Here is a 25,274-nt window from a genome sequence, read left to right on the forward strand (position 1 = left end):
ACTCAGGATGCTGCAATGAAGTTCTAAAGAAGTGAGCCTCCTTTACAGCTAGGCCAAATTACACAACCTTTCTCCAGACTAGAGGCTACGTATGAGCAAGCCCTTTACTCTATATGAGTAGTCCCCTAGAGTGTGATTTGAAGGAAAAATAAAAAAAAACAATCACTGAGGTGAGTGGGGGTACTCACCCACCCTTTGGTGCTGAGTTTAGTAGACTCCTTCTTTACCCTCTGACCCTCCCGGCTCAAGCTCCAATCTGACAGTCCTTTCTCGCTCACACCTCAGGTAGCTGCAGGACTGCTGAGATGGAAAAGTGTCAGTTTCTGTGTGTGTTTTATCTTCTTCCCCCAAGTTCAAAAGTTTCTCTAGGATACGGGCTGGCTTCACAGCTCACACACAATAAACATGGTTTTCAGATAACAACATCACTCTGTAGTCATTTGGGGAGATAACAAGAGGCATCGAATGGAAGGTATTCCTTTGTAGTGTTAGTGTACAAGGTAGAAAGAACACTACAGAACTGGAAAATACTACGCAGCCTTGGTCATTTACCAGCAGTGTAACTCTGGGTAACTGACACACTAACTTTAGTATCATCGTACGTAAAAAGATCAGTGGTTCTCACCTGGGAAGGGAGCAGTTTAAATACAAACCTCCTGCCTTTCCCCCCGCACTCAGAGAAGCAGAGCATCTACCTCATGGGAAGATGCTGTCAGGGATTGTGGAAAACCTACAGGTGAAGAAAACTAGCAGGGGCAGGTGAGACGCATACTAGGATGGCAAAAGCTCTCAAAGGCAAAAGGTTGATTCTAGCAGCAGTGTCCCCCTTAACTTACTTTCTCAGTGGAACTGGGACAGTTGGCATCCTGTCCCAGTGTCAAGGGGTTCTAAGAATCCTGATACTGAAAAAGGCCAAACCACTATTACTCCATACTGTACTCTGGAGACTGTTCCTCTCTGTGGCCCCAGAACCCCCATCAGACAAAGAGAAGCATCACAATAACTGTGGGAAAACTGTACACAATTAGGAGTCACATTCTTAATGAGATTTAATTATCTGAATTGCATAAAAGGGGATAGTACATTTAAATCTCTGCTACATCACAAACTGCTGTTTTGTTGTTGTTTTATTTTATTGAAGACCCACTAGTTCTACCCATTTTCAGGTTTATGGCTATAGAATGTGGGGAAAATAAATATTAGCAACAGAATAGGAAAAAGCAAGCAGGAGTGACTTCTGTTCACCAGAATGTTTTCTCCATTGCAGAACAGTTCTTTTAAAAACAAGAGGAGGGAAAAGCTATGAGCTATCCACATCCAGTAATGACAGCGAAGGTGAGAAAGAGACTGAGAGGAAACCAGGAAGGCAGAACCTGGGTGCTCGTTAAGTTCTCCCTCAGCCCATACTTCCCTAGCCCTCTGTGAGGATGAACATTCCTTCGAGTTCCTTCTGGCATCTCAACCCAAGATCAAGTTTCGCTGTCAATTCAAATATAATAAAGACATTTCCACAAGGAGGACTGATGTGAGGACTGAACGATTTGCCAATGTTCTCAGAAAGCTTATTAAAAAACAGCATGGCTTTAAAGACAGGTTCTATTCAGTGAAGACTGGGGAAGTCTTTATTAGTGGGGACTGGAGGCATATGGCTCACCAAACAGAGCAGGATACAAAAGAAACCCCTAAGGTTTGCAGGCTAACATCCACTGCCACTGTAGCCTGGTGGGCAAAGGCAAAAGCAAGCAACCCCCTCCGGCTCCTCAAAGCCCACAAGGCAGAGGGGCAGAAGAAGCTGTAGTCTAATGGCTCTAAATAACCAGCATTTAGTGTTATAATTAGGACCAAGGATTTATTCCACAATATAAACTGCAACATTTGATACAAGCTACCAAAAAAAATAGGAGAGGAAAGAAGGGGCAGGAAGAAAGCCAAAACACAGCTGTGGCAATTTCTTACAGAGCAGTCTCTTTCCCACATCACCAGTTCATCAGTGACACTAGAAACCAGACATTGCGTTCTGTACATCAACCAAATGCTAAAGCACCACACACTGTTTGGAAGTTTGTTTTGTTTTAATTCCAGCCACTGAAACCAACATAGAAGTTATTGCTTAGATAAATAAACCTAGTCTACCAGGAAAAAGAAAAGTGGATAAAGAAACAAACAAAAACCCCAAAAGTGAAAAACTTAAGTTCCCCGATACGGTAACAGAGTAAACAAGAGAAATTCCTCGAATGAGGATTTACTGGAATTTCTGGTGCCCTTCTGGGCACTGAAACTGAGTTGGACTCTTAAGCCGGTAAATCCCAGGTAGAGGTAAGATTTTAATGCTGTACATGAAAAGGTGCAAGCTTCAATGCCTTCCAAATTGGTGGAAACCCCTGCAAAAAACAGTCAGCATTTCAAACCTCAACAACCACAAACAGCTCTTAAGGAAAAAAATACAAAAAGTGTCAAAAATTTTTTTAGTTGTTTTTTCTTTTTTTCAAAGAGTTCTGGAAAAATGATCCCGTAAGGAATAGAAATAGCACCGTTTACAGGCTGGTGTGAATACCAGTCCTGTAGCTTTGCTGAGATATTGAAGAAATCTTCTTGGTTGGAGTCCTGAATTACATTAAGTAGGGGAAGGGTTTGTTTTTGTGTTTTTATTTTCGGCTTGGTGCGTCCTTCACAGAACAGCGCACACAGATGTAGTCTTCTTTCTCTGCCATCTCTGGAGAAACACCAACACAGACCTGATGAAACCACTGATTGCAGCTGCCATCACACTGGACCCAGTCCACCTGGTTACAAAGAGCAGGGAGATGGGGTTTTCAGAGGAAAAAACGTGATTCAGAATTGGGCAGGCCAGCCTCAAGATATTCAGGCCGTTTGCCACTAACGGCCACCGTCCCACCACTGGGACCTCTGGCACAACAGCTAAGCCAAATGAGTGTAGCTGGCCCACCAGCCAAAGCAACCGAGTCAAAGCCATTCTTCAAGTCGTGACTGCTTTGGGGTTAAGACAGCGCCGCCCTGTGATGATAAGTAAGCAAACGGGCATTGCATCAGCATCCCCCCCACCTTCTTAGCGCCTGGACGCTGAAAGCTGGAGGAGCAGGAAGAGGAAAAAAGGGAGGAAGAAGAGTTTCTTCAAGAAAAGGGAGAAGACCCAGGAGCGATGGTAAGAGCAGAGATATCAGTGGGGGAGGGCTGAGCCATCCATTCAGATCAGCTCAAAGCAGAGAAGCAGAAGAGAAAGACCCAGCGAGGTGAGGTCTAGCTTACAGGGTTTCTGAGTTAAGGGAAAGCACGTCCTCCACGGCCCAAACCTCACTGACCTCATCTCCTTCTGGCTGCAGGCAGCTCACAGCTGGGCAGATGGCATCTTCATCCTCAGAGTCCTCCTGTTCCGAATAGGATGTGTCTGAGGCCAGGGAATGAGTTTCGGCAGAACGGATTAATTCATAGCTACGCTCTCTCTCTAACGTGAAATTGTTCATGTCCTTGGGGTGGCTCAGTTTGACTTTCTTCTTTTTGGGGGTCCGCATTTTTTTAACTCGATCCCACCGCTCACTGGAGAGGCCTTCTCTTTCCAGGCGTCTCTTCAGTTTTCTCTCAAGATTATTGATTCCATCTCGTTTCCCACGGCAGCACTCATTCTGGATGGAAAATGGGCAAACTCAATTTTAGCCTAGTTTGCCTATTACTAAAACTAGTGAAGCTACCTATTAGCTGTATGGGACCCAATCAACAGTGAAAAAAATAATGCATCTAACCACCACCACTGCCTTCCCTCATGTCCCATAGGACAACTTGTTTGAGCTTAACTAAGTTAACCATTAGTGCTGTCAAAGGAATGCTGGAAAAAGGAAGTATCAGAGACATGATTGGTCTTCAACTCTGCCAACCAGCACCAGGAGACGGGGAGATGCCTACATTCTTCTTTTTATAAAATCCATGAGTAAGTGACTGATCTATAGTTTCTCTCTCAGACCCTCACACTTCTAAGGAACCATGCTACTAACTTCCTTCTTTAAGGACATACATCCCTACCCCTTATAGGATCAAGGTGCATTAGTTGAACATAATCAATGGTGCTACACTATTTGGTATCATGATGAAAAATAAAATTCTAAACGCCAATATCTACCCTCATGCTAGAGATTCTTCCTATCCTGACTACATTCTCAGAGGCTTTAAATGTTACAGGTCAGTTAGTTCACTAATAGGAAGAAGCAGCAGTGTGTCTAACTATGCTAAGAAACAGAACATTACACAGCATCCCCTTCAAGTAAGTCAGCACTCAAAACTGGGGATCCTAATCACCAGTCCTCACATCAGCCATCTTGTTAGGTTTAGAAAAACTAAAGCATTTGTTAAATGTTAACTCCAAGAATATCTTTGATTTTCCAAGGTTTTATCCCAAGAGGCCTTCCCAGCTTGTAATTACATTTTCATCTCTACAGCATTTTCTCTTACGGAAGAAAAATAATCCTGCTTCTATAGCTTCCTACATGGAAATGATGAGAAGCACCTTGCTAAAAAGAAAAAAAATTCACACAGTGACTTAGAAAAAAGACCAAAATCCAGGCTGTGAGCCCAAAGTGACGTCCAGGCCCTGTCTGCTCACTGAAAGTCTTAGGAATGGAGTTGTGAGGGAGACAGTGTGCATTCTTTTCCAGATCAAAGACAGCATCTCACTCACCAAACTATTTAAGAGGAAATGACATTAAAGCGCATGCTCCCCGCTCCAGACTTTGCCTTCCCCAGCAGCCTCTCAGACTCACCTTCTCACTGCTGGCTCTAACTGGTGAGCTTCGGTCAGTTTGCTGAGCAGAGCTTGGCTTTGCAAGTAAAGTCTGGTAAAGTTCCTGAATTTCAGGAAGGGATACCTGGAGCAACTGGGCTTCCATCAACAGTTCATTCACTTCTGGACTAATACCTGTTAAAGACCAGATCAAATCATAATGACAACAAAAGGTGCTTCACATCAACATTTAGACCTGTCAGATACACAGAAGCAAGCTTGCCCCTCACACCACTACCACCCTCTCCTTGTTAACCTACATTCAGTTGAAGTTAGGTTTACTTAATGCACCTAAAGCTACAATATAACTGAGCCCAAACTAGATTTTCTAAGTCTTCTGATTACTAGGGAAGCGCTAATTCCACACTGAATCCCCTCAATCACTTATGCTAATACAGAAGAGAGAGTACCTCTGCCTTGACAGCTTTTAATAGAAAGCACAGAACAGCCCAAGGCATGGGCAATCTGAGTGGATCAAGTAGCTGTGGCCCCTCTACGAGACACACAGTGTGATGGTGTGACTAAGGATCAGGACTCCAGTTGCAGCTTTAGGCAGAACTCATGGGGCAGTCATTTGTAGGTAAGTACAGAAAAAAAAGAAGTTTCAGTGTGGATTATCTAAGATTCTCCATAAATCTCCCGACTAATGAAGTAGAAGGGAGCCCATGATTATGTGACCAAAATACTTGGTTTTTAATTATCAGTTGGCCTGAGTTAAATTAACACTTTTATCCCTGAAAGCAATCATATAAAGCTTTCTCTTGTTTCCTTTGCATTTATAAACCTTCAAATATGATCTTTGTCCTACCTTGCAAACACAGAGTAATCCACATCCTGCATTTGGGGATAAAGTCCTTTTTTATGGTACCTGATCATCTATAACAAAAACATACTACAAGAGCACTTGTTACTGTACAGCCTCAAAGTAGTAATAATAAAAAATGCAAACCATGGAGAGGGACACAACTCCGTCCAGTAGAGAAGGGAGAGTGTAAATATGAGGTTCTATGGTCCCAGTCATCAGGCAAGGAAAAGGACGTTATGCCAGGAGGCTGAGACACCTGGTGGAGGAAAACATTTCACAGTCAAGGTTTTCAGGATTAAAAATACTCCCACCAGTCCAATAAAGACAGCCTGGGTTATCAGGCAGGCAACCAGGAAAGAGAAAGACTTGATTTTCCCAAACTGAAAGAAGTCTCCTGGCAATTTCGATCTAGACAAATCAACTCATAGCCACCAAGCCTTTAGTCTTCCTGGTTTTACCTGGACTCATTTCAGAGAGGTAAAGAGCACCAACTGGAAATAAGTCTTTTCTCTGTGCGAGAATAAGTCCTATAACCTTTTAATCCCCAGGTAATTCTCTTTACGAAGATTCTAACACAATGAACACAGACACGTACCCCTTTGAGTAAACCAACTGAGAAACTGCCTGGTATCATTCACACCCATCTCCCTACCTTCTCCAGTGTTTATTAAAGGAGCTAGGAGAAACAGTCCTTTAACCATACATTAGTAAATTAACAGGTGTGCCCCCTCCCTTTATTAATAAAGGTAAACTCCTAGCATATTTTGCATAAAGAACACAAATGGCTCTGCTATGGGCTGCCCAAAGAGCCACAACTCATCTATGCAACAAAAATCTAAGTGATCATTTGCTAAGTGCCAGGGCATTGTATTTCAGAAGCCTGGAAAGAAATTTAAAAAACAAGGAAACAAGTATGACAGAGACCAATACTTTGTCCTTATCTCCACCTGCTGAATATGTAATTCATCTAATTCCTATGTCGTCTTAGTATAGCACAAGGGAGTTGTGATACCTGTGCTAGAGAAATCTGTGCTAAATTTGAAAATCATCAGGTTAACCTTTTATAAAAAGACTGAATGCTGTCCTCCTCATTGGACTTTTCTGATGTCTTCATATTCTTTTCCTGCAGACATCTTCTACGGAAGAAGACAGAAAATTCTGCCCATTCCATTGACGGTCAGAAGAATCTGGCTTTTGGCAGAAAGATGACAGTTTGTATGAAACCCACTGCCTTTCCTCTGAAACAACACAGTACTCAGACACTTCAAAACCTATTCTTCCTCCAACAGCAGTAAGAAACAGAAGGAAGGAGACACTTCCTTCCTACTCAATGACTTACATGAGAGGGAGCAGGGAAAAAGGGTCAAGCAAAAATTTAAAAATACATAAATATTAAATATGTATCTGGGTTCATACACATAAATGGGAAAATTACATGAATATGCGAAGAGGTGAAATCTGCTCTACTGGAACGAAGTGCCTGAGAGGAAACTCCTGGCATAGCCGTGCAGGAAACTAAAGCAACACGGTAGGTACACAAGACTCCCCAGGGAGCAGCTGCAGGTGAAGTGAGTGCTGCTGACAGTCCAGTGGTCACCAGGAACACCACCACCAGAGACACAGGTTCAGGAACAAGGTAGAGAGCTACACAGATTCCAACACCCAGCAAAGACAAGTTCAGACTCACCTTGTTTGTCTCTGATGCCTGTCCTGCTGAGGTTTGCCACCTGCTATATAACAGTCCTGAGCCCACACGGTCTTGCACAAATTTGAGATTCCCTGATGAAAGCAGTTGCTGGGCTCTGTGCTGCCAGTTCACGGTTCTTTCAATCATGTATCGAAGTGCATCTCCCTCAGGGAGGCGAACTCGGATGCGCTGCAGGGAAGCCAGGAGGGGCAGAATTTTCTCCAATGGAGGTTTCTCTGACCGCCGACAATGGGGACAAAGCCAGATTCGGAGGCCTTGAGAAATACTGGGTACTGCCACACAGCTAGTATGGAAAGCATCCCTGCAGAGTTCACACTGGATCATGGGGGCAGCTGGGGCCTTCTGACACAGGCAGACTTTCATTTCCACATCTTGGACAGGCGACAGCAATTTCCCTTCATTGGCTAGTCTGAGAGACTGCAAGGCTTCCATTTCCCTTAGGCGAGCTTCCCCAAGTGTTGCCATCTAAAAAGGAGTTAAAAATCAAGGACAATGCCACAGAGAACTCAGCCTTCTCCTAAAACTCAAGGGCTCTAGTGGTTAAGAAGATGGGCTCCAGGGACTGGCTGGGTGGCACAGCACTTAAGTGCGCACGTTCCGCTTCAGCGGCCTGTGGTTCGCCGGTTCAGATCCCACGTGCGGACATAGCACCACTTGGCAAGCCACGCTATAGTAGGCGTCCCACATATAAAGTAGAGGAAGATGGGCATGACGTTAGCTCAGGGCCAATCTTCCTCAGCAAAAAGAGGAGGATTGGCAGCAGTTAGCTCAGGGCTAATGTTCCTCAAAAAAAAAGAAAAAAATGAAGAAGAAGGGCTTCAGAGTAGATTATCTGCATTCAAATCCTGGCTCTGCCTCACTAAGCTCTGTGAGTGACCTTGGGCAACATATTCCACTGTGGCTACATTTCCACAGGTATAAAAAGGAGTTACTAATAGTGCCCACCTCACAGAGCTGCAATGGTGATTACAGGAGAGATGTGTGACAGAACGCTTTCTGCCTAGCACATGGTAAATACTTCATGTGAGCAATTACTTAACATGCACCACTTCTTAAGTCCAATTTCCGGGTATATTCATCTCCTAGAAAATTTACTTCTCTTGAAAGAAACAGGCTTCTTATATTCTCCATGTACTAATTTCTGAGGTTCTCTGTTTTTAGTTGAGTTAGCCTTTGTGTTCTTCTTAAAGGTATTTTACATGGAAAAGTCTCCTAGAGCAGTCACTATGCAATAATAGTCTATGTCTCTTATTGTCTTTAACTTTACTGCCTTATATGTATGCTGGACAGAGCAACTATAGACAATGAAACTGGAGCCCTCATGAAAAAATTAAATAGAAACCACTTTACCAGACTTTTCTCACACACACACATATGGTATAAAATCAAATCATTTGGGCAAAGAGAAAAGCACGTTGCCTTTCTGCAGAAAATGGCAAGTATACTCATATGTTAAGTTTTCCTCTCTATTTAAACAAGAGCCACATCCCAGGAAAGTTAACCTGAATGAATGAATTAAAGACACACATAAACAGAGTAACTTCACAGTAAAGAGCTAAGGTGATACTGAAGGTATTTCTGAATGGTATTTACAAGCTGTCTGCAATGGGAACTTTTACATGAACAGCCTAGGCATCTAAGATATAAACACATCAGGGCATCACAGATTTATCCATTACACACCATGAAGTAAATGCAGAGTCTAAAGACGACAAAATCAAAGCACTAGCTCTGTCAGAGTTAGCCGCCACCACCTTGAACTTCACATCCAGTTGCCCCAACAAAAGGCTGGACCACTGAACTCATGTTTTAGTACTTCACTGATAGAGAAATAGAGATAAATAGGGGGAAGGCATGGATTTTTAAAACTGAACTTTTCCCTCTAGTAACAAAAGCTATAGGCTGCAGAAACTATTCCTTTCCAGAATTCTATGCCCAAGTCCTTAAAATGTTAATTTGTCACAGTTAAAACCATTCCCAGTTATCACATCTGCCCAACATCAGGTCAACATGATCCATCAGATGAGGCACCCCGAGTCATAAAGCCAGAATGAGCTCTCCATTATCTCTTTTTGGACTACAGAAGAAAATGTATGAATAAGGGTTAAGGGAAGAAACAAAAAGATCTAGAAGTAAATCAGGTAACAAACCTTTGGTATATTTTTAAAAATCCACTTATTTCGGTAGACAAAAACAATGTCCAGGCAGTACACATGGGTTACGTGATAACAAGGTGCCTTCCTATGGCTTAGAAATGGAGAGCAGGGGCTGGCTGGTGGCTCAGCAGTTAAGTGTGGACGTTCTGCTTTTGCGGCCCAGGGTTCACCGGTTTGGATCCCAGGTGCGGACATAGCACTGCTTGGCAGGCCATGCTGTGGCAGACATCCCACATATAAAGGAGAAAGATGGGCATGGATGTTAGCTCAGGGCCAGTCTGCCTCAGCAAAAAGAGGAGGATTGGTGGCAGATGTTAGCTCAGGGTTAATCTTCCTCAAAAAAATAAATACATTAAAAAAAATTAAAAAAACAAAAACAGACACAATCTTTACAAAAAACAAACCAGAGACATAATAGTGGAAAATAGCTCCTGAAAAATGCCAGAATGATGCTGAGGCAGAAGACTCTGATCAGAAGCTGACTGAATTTACAAATATGTCCAAAGAAAGTCTATATCAAAATATATAAAATCAAGGCAATCCCACATCAATTCAAGAGAGGTCAGGCAGCTACAAGGAACAGACTGGGAAGAAGGTGCCATGACCCAAGGATGGACATATTCAGTCCAGTCCTAGTAGTAGGAACATTCCTCCTCTAGAATGGGCAATGCTTTGTGCCATTAAAAGCATCCAAGTGGGACTACATCCAACTAAAAAACTTCTGAATAGCAAAGGAAACCAACAAAATGAAAAGGCAATCTATGGAATGGGAGAATATATTGATAAATCAATTATCTGATACCGGGTTAATATTCAAAATAGATAAAGAACTCATGCAACTCAACACAAAAACAAAACAAAACAAAAAAACACAAAAATAATCCCATTAAGAAATGGGCAGAGGATCTGAATAGACAATTTTCCAAAGAAGACATACAGACAGATAGCCAACACATTACATGAAAAGGTGCTCAATATCACTAAGCATCTGGGAAATGCCATTCAAAACCACAAGATATCACCTCACACACCTGTCAGAATGGCTAGTATCAACAAGACAAGAAATAGAGGTGATCTTAGCATCATGGTGGAGTGGGCTCGCCCTGTAAACTCTCCCCTCTAAGATACAATAAAAAGGACATCCATATTCCAAAAGAGGACATCCACCCAACAGAAGCCATCTGAGAGACCCATGCAGCCATATGTCGGAAGGTGGAGGTGCTAAAGCCCACCTACCAATGAGGTAAGAGAAAGCTTCCCTTTCTCCCTGAAGGATAGCAACTGAGGGATTGCACAGGGCTTCCAAGAGGAAAGGGGGGAGGGGACAGCAGCCCTCCGAGGGAACACTATAGATCTGTGAGGTCCCTCTCAGCCCAGGAGAAAACCCCAGAAGGGGTCACTAGCCATCACGGAGGTGTCTTCGTCAAGCTAACACCCCAGGAGAGCAGACAGTGAGGGCAGAGTGAGAAGCCCCCCGAGATCATGCAGGAGAAAGAAAGCACCCCTCTTCCCGACCCAGCGCGCCACAGTTCAGCACCTGGGAGCTGTGCTGCACATCGCAGCAGGCTCAGAATACGCAGCTCTTGACCCCCACCCAGTGATGACAGGTGGAAGTGGCGATCAAGTACTACCACTATATGGAAGCACAAATCCATGCCGTCTAACAGTATGAAAAAACCTAACAAAACTCCAGACCAGAAGGAAAATGACAAATACCCAGAAGACATAGAAATCTATAACCTCAATGACAGAGAATTCAAAACAGCTATCATTAAAAAACCTGAGTTAAAAGAAAATGCAACTAACAGAAAGAGAACTCAAGAGTACACTCTCATTTACACAAGCTACAAAAAGAATAAAATATCTAGGAATAAAGTTAACCAAGGAGGTAAAAGATCGATACAATGAAAACTGTAAGACATTACTGAAAGAAATCAGTGATGACATAAAGAAATGGAAAGATATGCCATGCACATGGATTGGAAGAATAAACATAGATAAAATGTCCATTCTACCCAATGCAATCCCAGTCAGACTCCCAATGACATTGTTCACAGAAATAGAACAAAGAATCCTAACATTCATAAGGGACAACAAAAGACACAGAATAGCTAGAGCAATCCTGAGAAAAAAAGAACAAAGCTGGAAGCATCACAATCCCTGACTTCAAAGGTACTACAAAGCTATAGTAATCAAAACAGCATGGTACTGGCACAAAAACAGGCACACAGATCAATGGAACAGAACTGAAAGTCCAGAAATAAAACCGCACATTTACAGATAGCTAATCTTCGAGAAAGGTGCCACGAACACACAATGGAGACAAGATACTCTCTTCAATAAATGGTTTTGGGAAAACTGGACAGCCGTATGCAAAAGAATGAAAGCAGACCATCATCTCAAGCCATACACAAAAATAAACTCAAAATGGATCAAAGACTTGAAGGTAAGACCTGAAACCATAAAACTTCTGGAAGAAAATATAGGTAGTACATTCTTTGACATCGACCTTAAAAAGATCTTTTTGAACACTGTGTCTTCTCAGACAAGAAAAACAAAAGAAAAAATAAGCAAATGGGACTTCATCAGACTAAAGAGCTTCTGCAAGGCAAAAGAAACCATGAACAAAACAAATAGACAATCCACCAACTGGGAGAAAATATTTGCAAATCACGTGTCCTACAAGGGGTTAATCTCCATAACATATAAGGAACTCACATAACTGAAAAACAAAAAAAACCCCAAACAGCCCAATCATAAAATGGGCAGAGGATATGAACAGACATTTCTCCAAAGATATACAGATGGCCAAGTGGCACATGAAAAAATGTTCAACATCACTAATCACTAGGGAAATGCAAATCAAAACTATACTAAGATATCACCTTATACTCGTTAAAATGGCTATAATCACCAAGACAAAAAATAACAAATGTTAGAGAGGCTGTGGAGAAAAAGGAACCCTCACACACTGCTGGAAGGAATGTAAACTGGTGCAGCCACTATGAAAAACAGTATGGAGATTCCTCAAAAAACTAAAAATAGAACTACCCTATGACCCAGCTATCCCATTACTGGGTATCTATCCAAACAACTTGAAATCAACAATCCAAAGTGACATGTGTACTCCTATGTTCACTGCAGCACTATTCACAATAGCCAAGACATGGAAGCAATCCAAGTACCCATCGATTGATGATTGGATAAAGATGTGGTGTGTATATATACAATGGAATACTACTCAGCCATAAAAAAAAAAGACAAAATGGTCTCATTCGCAACAACATGGATGGACCTGGAAGGTATTATGTTAAGTGAAATGAGCCAGACAGAGAAAGACAAACATCGTATGACTTCACTCATTATGTGGAAGATAAACACATGGACCAAGAGTACAGTTCAGTGGTTAACAGGAGGAAGGGGGCTGGGTACAAAGGGGAAGGGAGCACTTATATGGTGACGGACAAGAAATAACGTACAACTGAAATCTCACAATGTTGTAAACTATTATGAATGAACTCAATTAAAAAAAAAAAGACAGGAAATACACGTGTTGATGAGGATGTGGAGAAAAGGGGACCTTAGTGCACCATTGGTGGGAATATAGGTTGGTACAGCCACTATGGAAACCAGTATGGAGGTTCCTCAAAAAATTAAAAGCAGAAGTACCATATGATCCAGCAATTCCGCTTCTCACTATTTATCTGAAAGAAATGAAAACCCTAACTTGAAAAGATATCTGCATTCTCATGTTCACTGCAGCATTGCTTATAATAGCCAAGATAAGGAGATAACCCAAGTGTCCATTGAAGACAGATGAACGGATAGAAAAAATCTAATGTAGTATGTACATACAATGGAATATTATTCAGTCATAAAGAAAAGAAGGAAATCCTGCCATTTGCAACAACTTAGATGGACCCTGAGCGCATTATGCTAACTAAAATGAGTCAGAGAAAGACAAATACTGTCTGATCTCACTTACTTGTGGAAACAAAAAAACCCCCACCAATCTCACAGATACAGAGAACAGACAGGTGACTGCCATAGGCAGGGGCTGGGGAGTAGGTGAAATGGGTGAAGGGGGTCAAAGGTGACAACTTGTAGTTATAAAATAAATAAGTTATGGGGATATAACATGGTGACTAGAGTGAATACTACTATATGTATATATGAAAGTCGCTAAGAGAGTAGATCTTTAAAGTTCTCATCATAAGAAAAAAAGTTTGGGGGCTGGCCCTGTGGCCTAGTGGTTGGGTTCGATGTACTCCCCTTCAGCGACTGGATTCAGTTCCCAGGCATCACTCATCAGTGGCCATGCTGTGGCAGTGATCCACATTACAAAACTGAAGAAGACTGGCACAGATGCTAGCTCAAGGCTAATCTTCCTCAAACAAAAAGAGCAAGATTGGCAACAGATATTAGTTCAGGGCAAACCTTCTTCAGAAAAAAAAAAGAAAAAAAGAAAAAAAGAAAAAAGTTTCTAACTATGTGTGGTAATAATGGATGTTAACTAGACTTACCGTTGTGATCATTTCACAATACATACATATATTCAATCATTATGTTGTACACCTGAAACTAATATAATGTTTTATGTCAATTATACCTTAGTAAAAGATGTTTAAAAAAGCATCCAAATCACATAGCTATCTCCCACTGTCCTGACACTGTACTCACTGAACATGAGCTAGATACTACTGCTGCATCTTCTTGAAGACGATATCATCTCTGAATCAACAGTGCTTACTAAATGTAGGTCAGACTCACAAGTATCCAGTACACTTTTTTTTTTAAGCTTCAGTGCATGGTTGTGTATCCTAGTTGTTAGTTTAATTCTCTCTGTGAGCTGCTGCCACAATATGACAACAGACAGACAAGTAGTGAGGTTCCACAACCAGGAAACGAACATGGGCCGTGGCAGTGAGAGTGCTGAATCATAACCATTGCCCACCAGGGCTGGCTCTGTAAGTGTATTTCTTACTGTAAATCAATAAGCTGGCATTGCAGTTTCACATAACTGTTAGCCCTGATATCCTAAGTCAGCATCCCTGGATCAACCCATAGGCACTGACAAGACTGTTTCCGAGTCTGCAACACTTCACACTGGCAGGCATTCCCCAAATCTGCACCTCTATGCATCTTCCTTCAGAAAATCTTTTTGGTAAAACTGAGTGCTTTTAAAGTTATTCTTCTACTTGCCTTCCCAATATTCCTGAAAACAAGAAAGGGTTAAAAGCAACCCCCCCCCCCCCCAAGAGAGAGAGGAGATGGTAAAGTGCCACTACATACAGCTGAAGCAGTCTCTCTGCTTTCAGTTAAAGCTCTCTCCAGGTCACTCAGACTCTCTAATTTGGGGCTTTTCTTTTTCCCACTTGGCAAGGGCTCTTTTAACTTTCTCTGCTTCCTCTTCAATCCCAAAAGGCCAATATCACATCGAGGGCACAGCACCTAATGTGGGACAAAGCACAAGCTTCGGTAAAATGAATTTCAGACAGAACATTAGGAAGTAGAAAATAACAACTGAAGCAGTGGAAAGGATGTAAATTTCTTAGTATCTAACATTTTTCTTTGTAATATGCCACCCTGAAGCCAGAAAATTCCTCTATAACGGAACAAAGGGAGGGAGGGAGGGAGGAAAGAAGGAAATCTCACAAAAGATTGGCTTTGACTCTAGATTCAATTCAGTAATAAGTACAATGTGATATAAACTTATCCCAATCATAATGCATGACCAGTTTCAGCTCACAAAAAATACAAAGAGTGCGACTCTAGCACCTTATGAGGGGTGAATGAGATCATTTATCTGGCTTACTAAATGCAAGTGGTGAAGCAAGGCCAAGGTTAGAAGTTCAATTTCAACACAGATTGAGGAACTTCAATGAGAAAAATGTTCTTCCTTCGACACTGAACGCTATCCTAACGGTATCCAGAGAGCATTTAAAGGTCTTTTCACTAGAAGCTCAGAACAATCTCCCTGGCTCTACCAAAAGAGGAAAACAAACAAAAAAAACACCTCATAGAATACAGATCAATCAGTGATGCCAACTTTTGCATGAGAGGGACTGCACGTTTTACCAAGTTAGGAGATCTAATGTCTGTCTTGTAGATGAGCAGGATGCAAACTTACCTCTAAGAGAGAATATGGAGAATTCTCAGTCAAGAACGTATTAGCAGCACATTCTTTCCAAGCCTGAACCTCAGCTACTAGTGATTCTAGTCTTGGTAAAGAATTCAGATGCACTGGGATAGATCGGCCTCGTGTAACAAGTTCTATGAGTGTGTCCAGCACTGGCACACGTCCTCCAACCTAATAAATCAAGAAAAATTAAAGCAACTTAGAAAAAAGAATACTTCTATGTAAAGTGGGAAAAGCACAATTCAGACTGGGCCTACTCCACGATTTTAATATGTTAAATTCACAAATGGATATCGACAAACCTGCCAGCTGACCAATGGTGGTGGGGGGTGGGTCGACGTGTTCTTTCGCTTAACAAAACCCTGAAGAATCTAGTTTGTGCTTGAACCCAAGGATACAACTGTGAACATAACATACACTGTGGTCCCTTTGTTGTATTTATGCCCTTCTAAATTCACTTGTCACCTTGGTCCCTATGAATAGTTTGAAAAAAAATCAACAAAAATGTAGATTTGAAACAACTCAAAAGACTTTCATACAAACTTACATAAATAAAAGTAACAAAACAAAATTTTACTCCAATCCAGTCACCAACGATGAATTAAAGTAACTCAGTATAAACTATTAAGGAAACAGTTGAGAAAGCCCACTGGTTCTCAAACTTTAGTATTCATTAAGAGTCATGTGGAAAGCTTATTTAAACAGTTTCCTGGGCTCCATCCCCAGATATTTGATTCAGGGAAGGATCCATGATTTGCATTTCTAACAAGTTTTCAGGTGATGCTGATGCTACTGATACTGGGACACATTTTAAGGATAAGATACCCAAACTGGAAGAAGAATAAAAGCATTAGGTTGGGGGTGAGGGGTAGGGGAGCACTGGTGTTACTCTAACACAATAGCAAATCTTAGCTTCACTAAGTAGGTCATCTTTATATGTCTCTTGAAGTGATTCAATACATATACAATATCACCTGATACTTGATGTACTCTAAGTCAAAAATATTTCATCAAGGCTTTGAAACTAACTTCCAATTTACAGGAAATACAGAAGAAAGAACACGCCACAAAAGAACAACCAGACGAATCCAGAAGGTGGAACATATATACCACGAGATAACTGTTCAGGACAGTGATATGAAAAAAAAGTAGGGTGGAGAGAAGAACTCTTGTAACAGGATTAAAAGAAATTTAAAGCGATATATCAATTAGATGTAACATGTGGTCCTGGATTGGAAAAACCACTATAGGTGATATTTTTTGGAAAACTGAACACAGACTAAGTAGATCAATGTTTTACTGCTTTGACATTTAATCTGAAAGGATCGAAATTGTGAGGGCATAAATGTGCTGCTGGACACTTAATATAAAGTGACTCACAAATTACTTGCTATTCCTATGATACTTTTAGAAAAAGTACTTCCTATGTGCAAAGCAGACTACTGGACAACATTTTAAAGTAAATAATTCTCTAAATATGAAGACGTTCCTAGTTGTTAGTCACATCTTTCTATTAGTCATTAAATATATGATGCAAGTAAAGACCAGGCAATTATTTCAGGAATGGAGCAAAATTTGCTTTTTGCCTTTATAGGCACTATTGCAAACAGAGTACTAAGCAGTATATACATACAAAACACGAAGAGAGTGAACCTTTCCAGAAACATGTCCTGTCTGTCTGATTTCACATGCTCACCTCTCCTTATTGCAACAACCTCACCCTTTTGGCTGTGCCCTTTCATGAGTGAAAAGGGGGACCATAACCAAAACTAATTACCATAGTTCTAACAATCACTGACAAGAGGCTGCATCTAAAACTGCCACTAAGGAAGTTAATGTACACAGTAAACAGTTTTCTTGGTTTTTTCCCATGGCCAGCTGGGGTTAATCCCTTAATTATCTAATAACATTTATCAGACAATATATATTCTCTTCCCCATTAACTAGAATAAATGCCCAGAGGTTTTGTTGCAAGCAACTGGCTAAAACTGTCCTGTCTGGCACTTCTTACTAGCAAATGATCACTTAGCACCACTTAAAATCACACAAGTATTCAGAAAACCAGATAGTATTTCATTCCTAGTCTCTGATGGCTCCAACAAAACAGAACAGAATTCAAGAACAATGTAAATTAATTTTTTAAAAACCCAGTCTATTAACTAATTCAAAGATCTTTTTCCTCAATAGGTCTATAAGACCTATTGGTTTAATTGGAGAGATAAAGAAAGCCACCTCATACCAACCACTTTTCAAATGAAATCATCCAGCTGAAAATTGGGTAAATCATAGAGTGCACTCTGTCTATACCTTAACAATGCTATGAGTGAAAATATTCTCTCTTTTTTAACTTAAAGCAAGTCAGTAAGTATAACAGCTAGCATAGGGCCACAAATACTTACTGCTAATTACTTTGGAACTTGCTAAGTTTCATTTCTTTTGTAGGGATGGCGAGGAACTTTTGTTTAAATCACTACTTGGTGAAAATTATGAGCCCTGGGGCCTAGTCTGGCCATGTAATTGTATAACCAGGTTCACTGTATGTGCCATTCTTGATGGTCTGAACTCTAAGTTTTTGAGAAGCCAGTAGGAGACAATAATACTTATCAAAGATTAGAAACTACATTTCTAGCTCTTTTTTTCTTCAATCCCCAACCAAGTACTCAAGTTTGTTATGGGACACTCCCAAGCTCCCAGAACAAGTTGGTTGAATTATCTAAGCTTTAAACATTTGAGCCAGCTGGTCAGGACAATAGGTGGTTGAGTATTCAACTAAATTCCATTCAACTATTTTAAATACAAGCGAATAGAATTAGTAATCCAGACAATCCAAAGTACTCAATCTGTGTAGTGAGATATAACATTTTACCCTTTATAATTTTCCAATTATTGCTTTTTACAGATGCACGTACACACTCAGGACATTTTTCTTTTTAGACCAACCTGCAGGGCCTCCACATCCTGAAGCCAGTCTCTGGCTCTCTGCACTGAGTCTTTCAGAGCCACACCACTGGGCAGATATGCGGGGATCTCCTCTATCTCCTTCACTGCCGTAGCAAGGCTATTCAATGAATGCCGAGGTCTAGAAAAATGAAACAGAAACTACTTAGTATTTTATAAGATGGCTCATTTTTCTTATGGTTTACCAGAGAAACTAGAAAAATAAAATTTCAAATGAAATTTAGTATAGTAAATAAATTTTTTCAAATGGCAGTAACTACTAAACAGCAAATTAACTAGTTTCAAATAGCTGCCTAAGACTTAAGAGCATCTAAATAAAACAAATGACTCACTGAAGCATTTAAATTTTACTTATTCCTGATTTTAATGCTGGTATAACCCCAAACTTCCATTTGCAGAACATAACCTAGTGTTAGTTTATTCTATGTTAAACTGGATACACTGTCAAGATTCATACAGTTTCACTAAAAAGCACAGTACCAAAATATTTTGCACTCCCTGTTCAATGCCCGCTATTTTAGGATTATAAGAGTGTCTACAACCTAGATATTTTTTGTACTTTATGTTGTCAGTTGGACTAATAAAGATTTGTGAGACGGAAAGCAAGTTTGGGGAATGGCTAATCATCTCCTCAGATGGTGAGCCTGAGTCCAATCAAATCTCTCAAACACAGATAAGCTGTCCTGAATTACTAAGCGACAACACAAATGTACCGTTACAGTGGGAAACTATTGTCATTTTACAGAAAAGTGCACATTAACTCTCAGACACTTCTCTTTAAGACTCCTTGGGATCTTACTAACTGTGGGTTTAAACAGTTTCACTTATTTGTAAAATTTTCTTCCCTCAAAGATGATATCATCAAGGTCCAGGGAAATTTCATCACAACAACTTTAGAAAAGGTGTGTCCATTTGAATCATTCATTTCATAATCAGTAAAGTAAGAAAAAATTAATATTCTTTTGCCCAAGTTCCAAAGCAGCCCCAAATCTCTTAGGTGTTTCTACATGCACTCTACATGCACAACAGCAGTACCTAACACTTGTCACACACCAATCACTGTGCCCTGTGCTCTAAATGGCTATGTTACCCAACCTTCCCCAAGGGAGAGATATGAGTGTGCTTTTTTACCTGGCCTTGAGGAGACTCTTGGCTTTGTCATCCCAGTGCTCTGACACTGTGAGCAGCTCCTGAAGCCGGGCCATAGCTTTCTCCACTGCTGAATATGGGGCCAGACCCACCCCTAGGTCTATGAGACGTCTCATATCATCTAAAGTAAGGGAGCTGGGGTCTAGGCAAGCTTGCTGCACCTCTTCTAGCCAACGGGCCTGTTCCAGACGGATACGCATCTCAGCAAGCTGTGGAAGTTCAACATCAAATTCAAAGCTGACATCTAGTAAGTCTTGCAGCTCAGCAGCACTGGGCATTTCCTCAGAGAGCAATTTCTGGCTATGCTGTTGAAAATCTTCCACACGAGTCAAGAGATCCTAAAAAACACAGGTTGTTGCATCAAAACAGTAACTTCAGCAATTGGCTTCTTTCATACTTGGAACCTTCGATGTACATTGGATGTGACCCTCTTCCATTTCAAATGATTCTAGCAATAATGTGGGTAAATGAGATAATAAATACGTAAGCCTACTGAAGCTAAAACAAGTGACCGTAACAGAGACCTTACATCAACTGTGGGGAGTAGCTGGTGGTCATTTTCAAGGTAAATTTCCAACTCTCCCTCTCCTTTGTAGGCCTGTTATAAGCTCTTTATACACACACACCACTCAGTGTGTTAGTAAAAGATTTGTAAATAAATGTACAAATCACCACCCAAGAAGATGACTTAATCATGTCAATTTAACTTACTTACAAAATACAGGATTACCAAAGTACTCACTCACACGTCCCTCTGTAGTTACCTTTAGTAAGGGTGTTTGACTGAGGACACATGGAAGAGCATACAGCTGTGTCACAAACTGTCGAAGCTCATTCACTGTCAACTGATTTTGAGATTTTCCTCCACCAGATCTGTACCTATAATGACAAAGGCCCAAGGAAGCCGTGTGAGAACATATATATTCACCATTCCCTGATTCCAAGGTCACAGGAATGCAGGACAGAACTAAAAACCAGTCATGATAGGTTTCCAAGTTTAGCCACCAAAGTGTCCAAACTCAGATAGATGGAAGTACATACCTAGTTTGCCTTTTGCCGTTAAGCAGCTGCTGTGCAACAGAAGCACACTTCTCTGCATCCTGCGTGACTAAGCGAAGGTGACGCAGAAGATCATTGTCTGGGAATTTCTTCATTTCAGACTCTTCAATTAAAGCCTTAAAGCTGACAAGGCCTGAGAACAAAGAAAAAGTCACCTTTTCCGTGCTCATTATGTGCATTACTACTGGTATGAAATACAGAGGAGTACTGCTTGTATCAGTTCTTATCTATAAATCCTTGCAATGTTTTAGATCGTTAATAAATTTATTTGATTTTTTAGGCTGAGGGTGGAGTGTTTTAAACAAGTGCCTAGAGTTGCTCTTCAATATGAAAATGTTTAGACCTGAAATGTTTAAGATACAGAAAACAACTGACTTGTCCAAAACAAAGTCAATGCAGATTCTTATTGTGGCTTGAACCACTTCCCTCTGCATTTCACTCTGCAGTTTGCAGATAACTGGTACGCTCAGAGACAGTGACACTGTGCTCTTCCCCTAAACAAAAGAGGGCAGAGTTCTCCACTAGGCTATGAAAAGGAAAACAAGTGAAAACACTGTGAAAGAGATGGGAAGGGAAGCAGTGACTTTCAAAGGTAGTAACGAGAGAGAGACTTTGACTTGGGTTAGAACTAAAAAATGATAAACCAGCACTTCAGAGACTTCTAATTTAATGATATGCTGCCTTTGTCATGAGATCTAGTTTTTTTAAAAAGGTTTTTCCTAAGATTCTGTATAAATCGTCAAATATTTTTGTTTCTGAGACAAAGAGGTGTAAAGGTGATTCTGTTTCCTAACAATATGGTCTTTGTTAAATACACAATCTTGCACAATTCATATATCAAGACATCATTCTGATTTAAGGGCATCTGTCTCATCCACTCTGGGCTTTAAAATCTTCTCTGCTAACGCTCTGTAAACCCAGTTGCACAGAGGGGCTAACCAAGGACAAAGTCGGGTTGTTTCAGGTAATCTGTTTGTTGATAACTCCATGTGGGCTACTTTACAATCAGTCCCAATTTGCCAATCACCAAGTTACACTTTCTGTACCACATACTTTTCTTCTTGTTAATCTTTGCCTCCAAAGCTTCATTTACATTCAAGGCCCATTCGTTGTAAGATTCTGCTCGAAGCTTCAATGCATTCATCATGGGGTAGAGATCATCCAGAGTGTATCTATACCTGGAAACAGAATAGCAGACTCAGCTTTGAGATACGTGGGTTTGGAGAAAATCAGACTTTATATTCAATATTTCAGCCCTACAACAGGACTTTTATTAAGGATTTAGTGTTTTCCACAGGAAAAAAAAAATCATTCTTCCTACTCACCGCAGTTTATATTTATAAGGAGGACAGGAACACAACTCTTTTACATGATGCAGGCAAACAAGCAGGCCAGGTGTGCAAGAACAGGAGATGGCAGACATGAAGCATGTGGTTTTGCATTTTATACACTGACGTTCATCATCCGGCAATAGCTCAAAATCCATTCTTTCTGAATCAATTACTCCCTAGAATAAAGTGTACTTTAGAGGCCTCCAAAGGATAATATAGTCCCCCAGTGACCAAAACAAACATGCAATAGTTGAGTTTAAAAAGAAGAGAGAGACTTATCGAAATAGGGAGTGCAAAACGACAATGACTTAGCAAACATGGGCAAGATAATCTACTTCACTTGTCCAGGGAAAACCCTTTTATGGACAATGTAAGTCCTTACGTTTGGCCATGTTGATCTGAGTATGAACACAATTACTAATCAGACTATAAAACTACCGAGATCAGCTGTTTATTCTACTCCAAATAGGCTTTGTCCATATTTTGGGTATAGATAAGAGCAAAGGAAATGTATAAACTTTCTACTTCAGAGGAAATACTATACAGGGCTTTAGAGTAACACTGCTGGAGAATCCATAAGAAAAAAAGAAAGATCAGGCAAGTGGAAAAAACTATTATGCAGGAATTGTTGAGGCTGGGAAGATGCTGAGTGGTCTACTAGCCTTTCACAAGAAAAGTTACCTGAAGGAATATCGTTATCTGGAAAGGTTAGACAAATTGTGCAATAGGAACTAGAATCACAATCAAGCATTTCCTAACTGAAAGAGTGTCAAGAAAAATGAGGTCTTGAACTAGTAAATTTCAACTGTACTTTGTACCACCCGACGTTTAGAGAGCACTTCTAGGATATACCTTTTGTCATTCAAAGAACAAATTTTTACCACCATTTCTCCTATCTGGAACTGGATCCAAATCCAACCTTGAGAAGCCAGAACCTGATTAAGTCACTTCATGAATCATCAGGTATCTTTGCTTTACTCTTTTATTCTGTATTTTAACCTTCTGACCATTTCACTTCCTACCAATCATAAGGAGAGTGAGGTAAACACTGATGAATCAATTGTCAATTTAATCTGCAATTAATCATTAAAAAGGACTTCACAATGGAGACGATAGAAATTTTTGTTTAAAATGAGATTAAGAACCAACTCTATGGATCTGAGTTGAGAATGAATCATGTAGCTCACCCAATTTTACTTTGTAAATTTCCACACCTAGAAAAAAATTAAGTTCTGAAAGTTCCAAAAATGATCTACCATTATTGATGCAAGACCATCTGGCATTGTTTTCCCCAACTGTAAAATATAAGGGGAGAATGAGAAAACTGTTGTTGATCTGTAACAGGTTCCAGGGAGCCAACATTGTAGGATTCTATCTTAAGAGGCACATTAAAAAAAACAATGTGACTCTATTTGTGGATATGACTGTCCCCAAAGAAACTACAAAAAAGCTACTAGAAGTGTTGAGTTTAGCAAGGTTACAGGATACGAAGTCAATATACACAAGTTATTGTATTTGTAAATACTAGCAATAAACAACTAGAAATTCTACTGTGACTTTTTAAAAGTGCCATTTATAATAGAACCCAAAAACATGAAATATATAATTATAAACCCAAGAAAATATGTGTAAGATTTGTATGCTGTAATCTACAAAATAACGAATGAAAGAAATCAAGACCTCAACGAATGGGGGGATACATACTATCTCTACAGACTAGAAGACTCAAGCTATCAGTTTTCCCCCAAACTATCCATAGGTTTAATGTAGTCCCACTCAAAATCTCAATAGGCTTTTTGGGATTCTAAAATTCATATGGAAAAGCAAAACAACTAAAATAGCCATAACAACTTTTAAAAAGAACAAAGTTGGAAGACTCACGCTACTTCAAGACTTATTAGAAAGCTATGGTAATCAAGACCATATGGTATTAGCAAGAGGACAGATGCATAGATAAACAGAATAGGAGAGCCCAGAAACAGACCCATACATATGTGGTGAACTGATTTTCAACAGTGCGAGGGCAATTCAATGGAAAAAGGAAGGGTCTTCTCAAGAAATGGTGCTGGAACAATTAGACATCCATATGCAAAAACAGTAATCTTGACCCACATCTTGCACCACAAAGATAACTTGAGATGGATTAAAGACTCAAATGTAAAATCTAAAACTAGAAATTCTAGATAACTACATAGGAGAGAGTCTTTGTGACTCTGAGTTAAGCAAAGATTTCTTAAGTAGGACACATTCGAAAAGATCCCTAAAAGAAAAAGCTGAAATGACTTTATCAAAATGAAAAACTTCTGCTATTTCAAATACACTGCTAAGAATGAAAAAACAAGCTACCACTAGGAAGAAAAATCTGCAGAACACTTATCTGATACAGGACTGGTGAAGAGAATGAACAGAAATCTTAACAATCCAGTAACAAGGAGGCATGGCAGAACATCTGAACAGACACTTCACTAAAGAGACAAATATGCATGTAGCACATAAGTCCAGGATAAAATGTTCAACATATCATTAGCCATTAGAGAAATGAAAATTGAAACCACAATGAGACATTAATATACATCTATCTGAATGATTTTAAAGGAAATTAGAAAAAGAAAAGACTTTCAAAAATGGTATTAAAGTGCATAAGAACTTTACTAAGTAATAGCCAATGACATTCATTTGGGATTCCAGAAACCTTACCAATTTACGGACAGTTTCTCTTAAAGTTTTCTCATCTTCAATCATAATGGCCATGTCTTTCTGAACAGTAGATGCCACTACAACATCTAGTACATCAGCCTTGGAAGCCATCTTGCAAATCATCTCATCGTGGGAAAATACGCAATAGCGGTGAAGCAAGCGATAATGCTCCACACACTGTCGGCCTAATGGTAACTGTGTCAAACAACAGAGGAAAATACATGACATTCATCTTTCTCCTTCCTACTTCCAAAGACTTCTGACCTTTACTATGAAATTAACAAACCTGGGTCATAAACTGTATCATAGTATCAACCCTAAAACCAGACTCTAAGAGGCCTTAGGCTTTTTTAAGTCTTTGCATCTCAAAGATCTGACATATTGGGTAGTACCTTAATTAAAAAGTGGTTTAAAAAACCCAATGTAGTAACAACATATTAATGTCAACAACAATGTAACTATCTAATTGGGAATACAAGTTTA

The 25,274-nt window shown here is 40.1% G+C and overlaps 1 protein-coding gene across 7 annotated transcripts in view; it reads right to left on the bottom strand.

The window, feature by feature from the left end:
• Positions 1-1,031: 1,031 nt before the first annotated feature.
• KDM5B (lysine demethylase 5B) overlaps positions 1,032-25,274 on the bottom strand; it is a 78,236-nt gene continuing 53,993 nt past the window's right edge. For all 7 annotated transcript variants that reach the window (XM_070602226.1, XM_070602227.1, XM_008526483.2 and 4 more), the window contains 14 exons: positions 24,792-24,986; positions 22,089-22,270; positions 21,817-21,941; positions 20,746-20,896; positions 20,469-20,583; positions 19,687-20,042; positions 18,538-18,676; positions 15,589-15,768; positions 14,751-14,909; positions 7,282-7,767; positions 5,739-5,850; positions 4,770-4,924; positions 3,321-3,641; positions 1,032-2,783 (listed from right to left, as the gene is read on the bottom strand). In XM_070602226.1, coding sequence (XP_070458327.1) covers positions 2,646-2,783; positions 3,321-3,641; positions 4,770-4,924; positions 5,739-5,850; positions 7,282-7,767; positions 14,751-14,909; positions 15,589-15,768; positions 18,538-18,676; positions 19,687-20,042; positions 20,469-20,583; positions 20,746-20,896; positions 21,817-21,941; positions 22,089-22,270; positions 24,792-24,986 — 2,814 coding nt within the window. In that variant the 3' untranslated portion in view covers positions 1,032-2,645. The remainder of the gene's footprint in view (positions 2,784-3,320; positions 3,642-4,769; positions 4,925-5,738; positions 5,851-7,281; positions 7,768-14,750; positions 14,910-15,588; positions 15,769-18,537; positions 18,677-19,686; positions 20,043-20,468; positions 20,584-20,745; positions 20,897-21,816; positions 21,942-22,088; positions 22,271-24,791; positions 24,987-25,274) is intronic.

The sequence above is a fragment of the Equus przewalskii genome, chromosome 31, assembly GCF_037783145.1.
Source record: "Equus przewalskii isolate Varuska chromosome 31, EquPr2, whole genome shotgun sequence".
Taxonomy (NCBI): domain Eukaryota; kingdom Metazoa; phylum Chordata; class Mammalia; order Perissodactyla; family Equidae; genus Equus; species Equus przewalskii.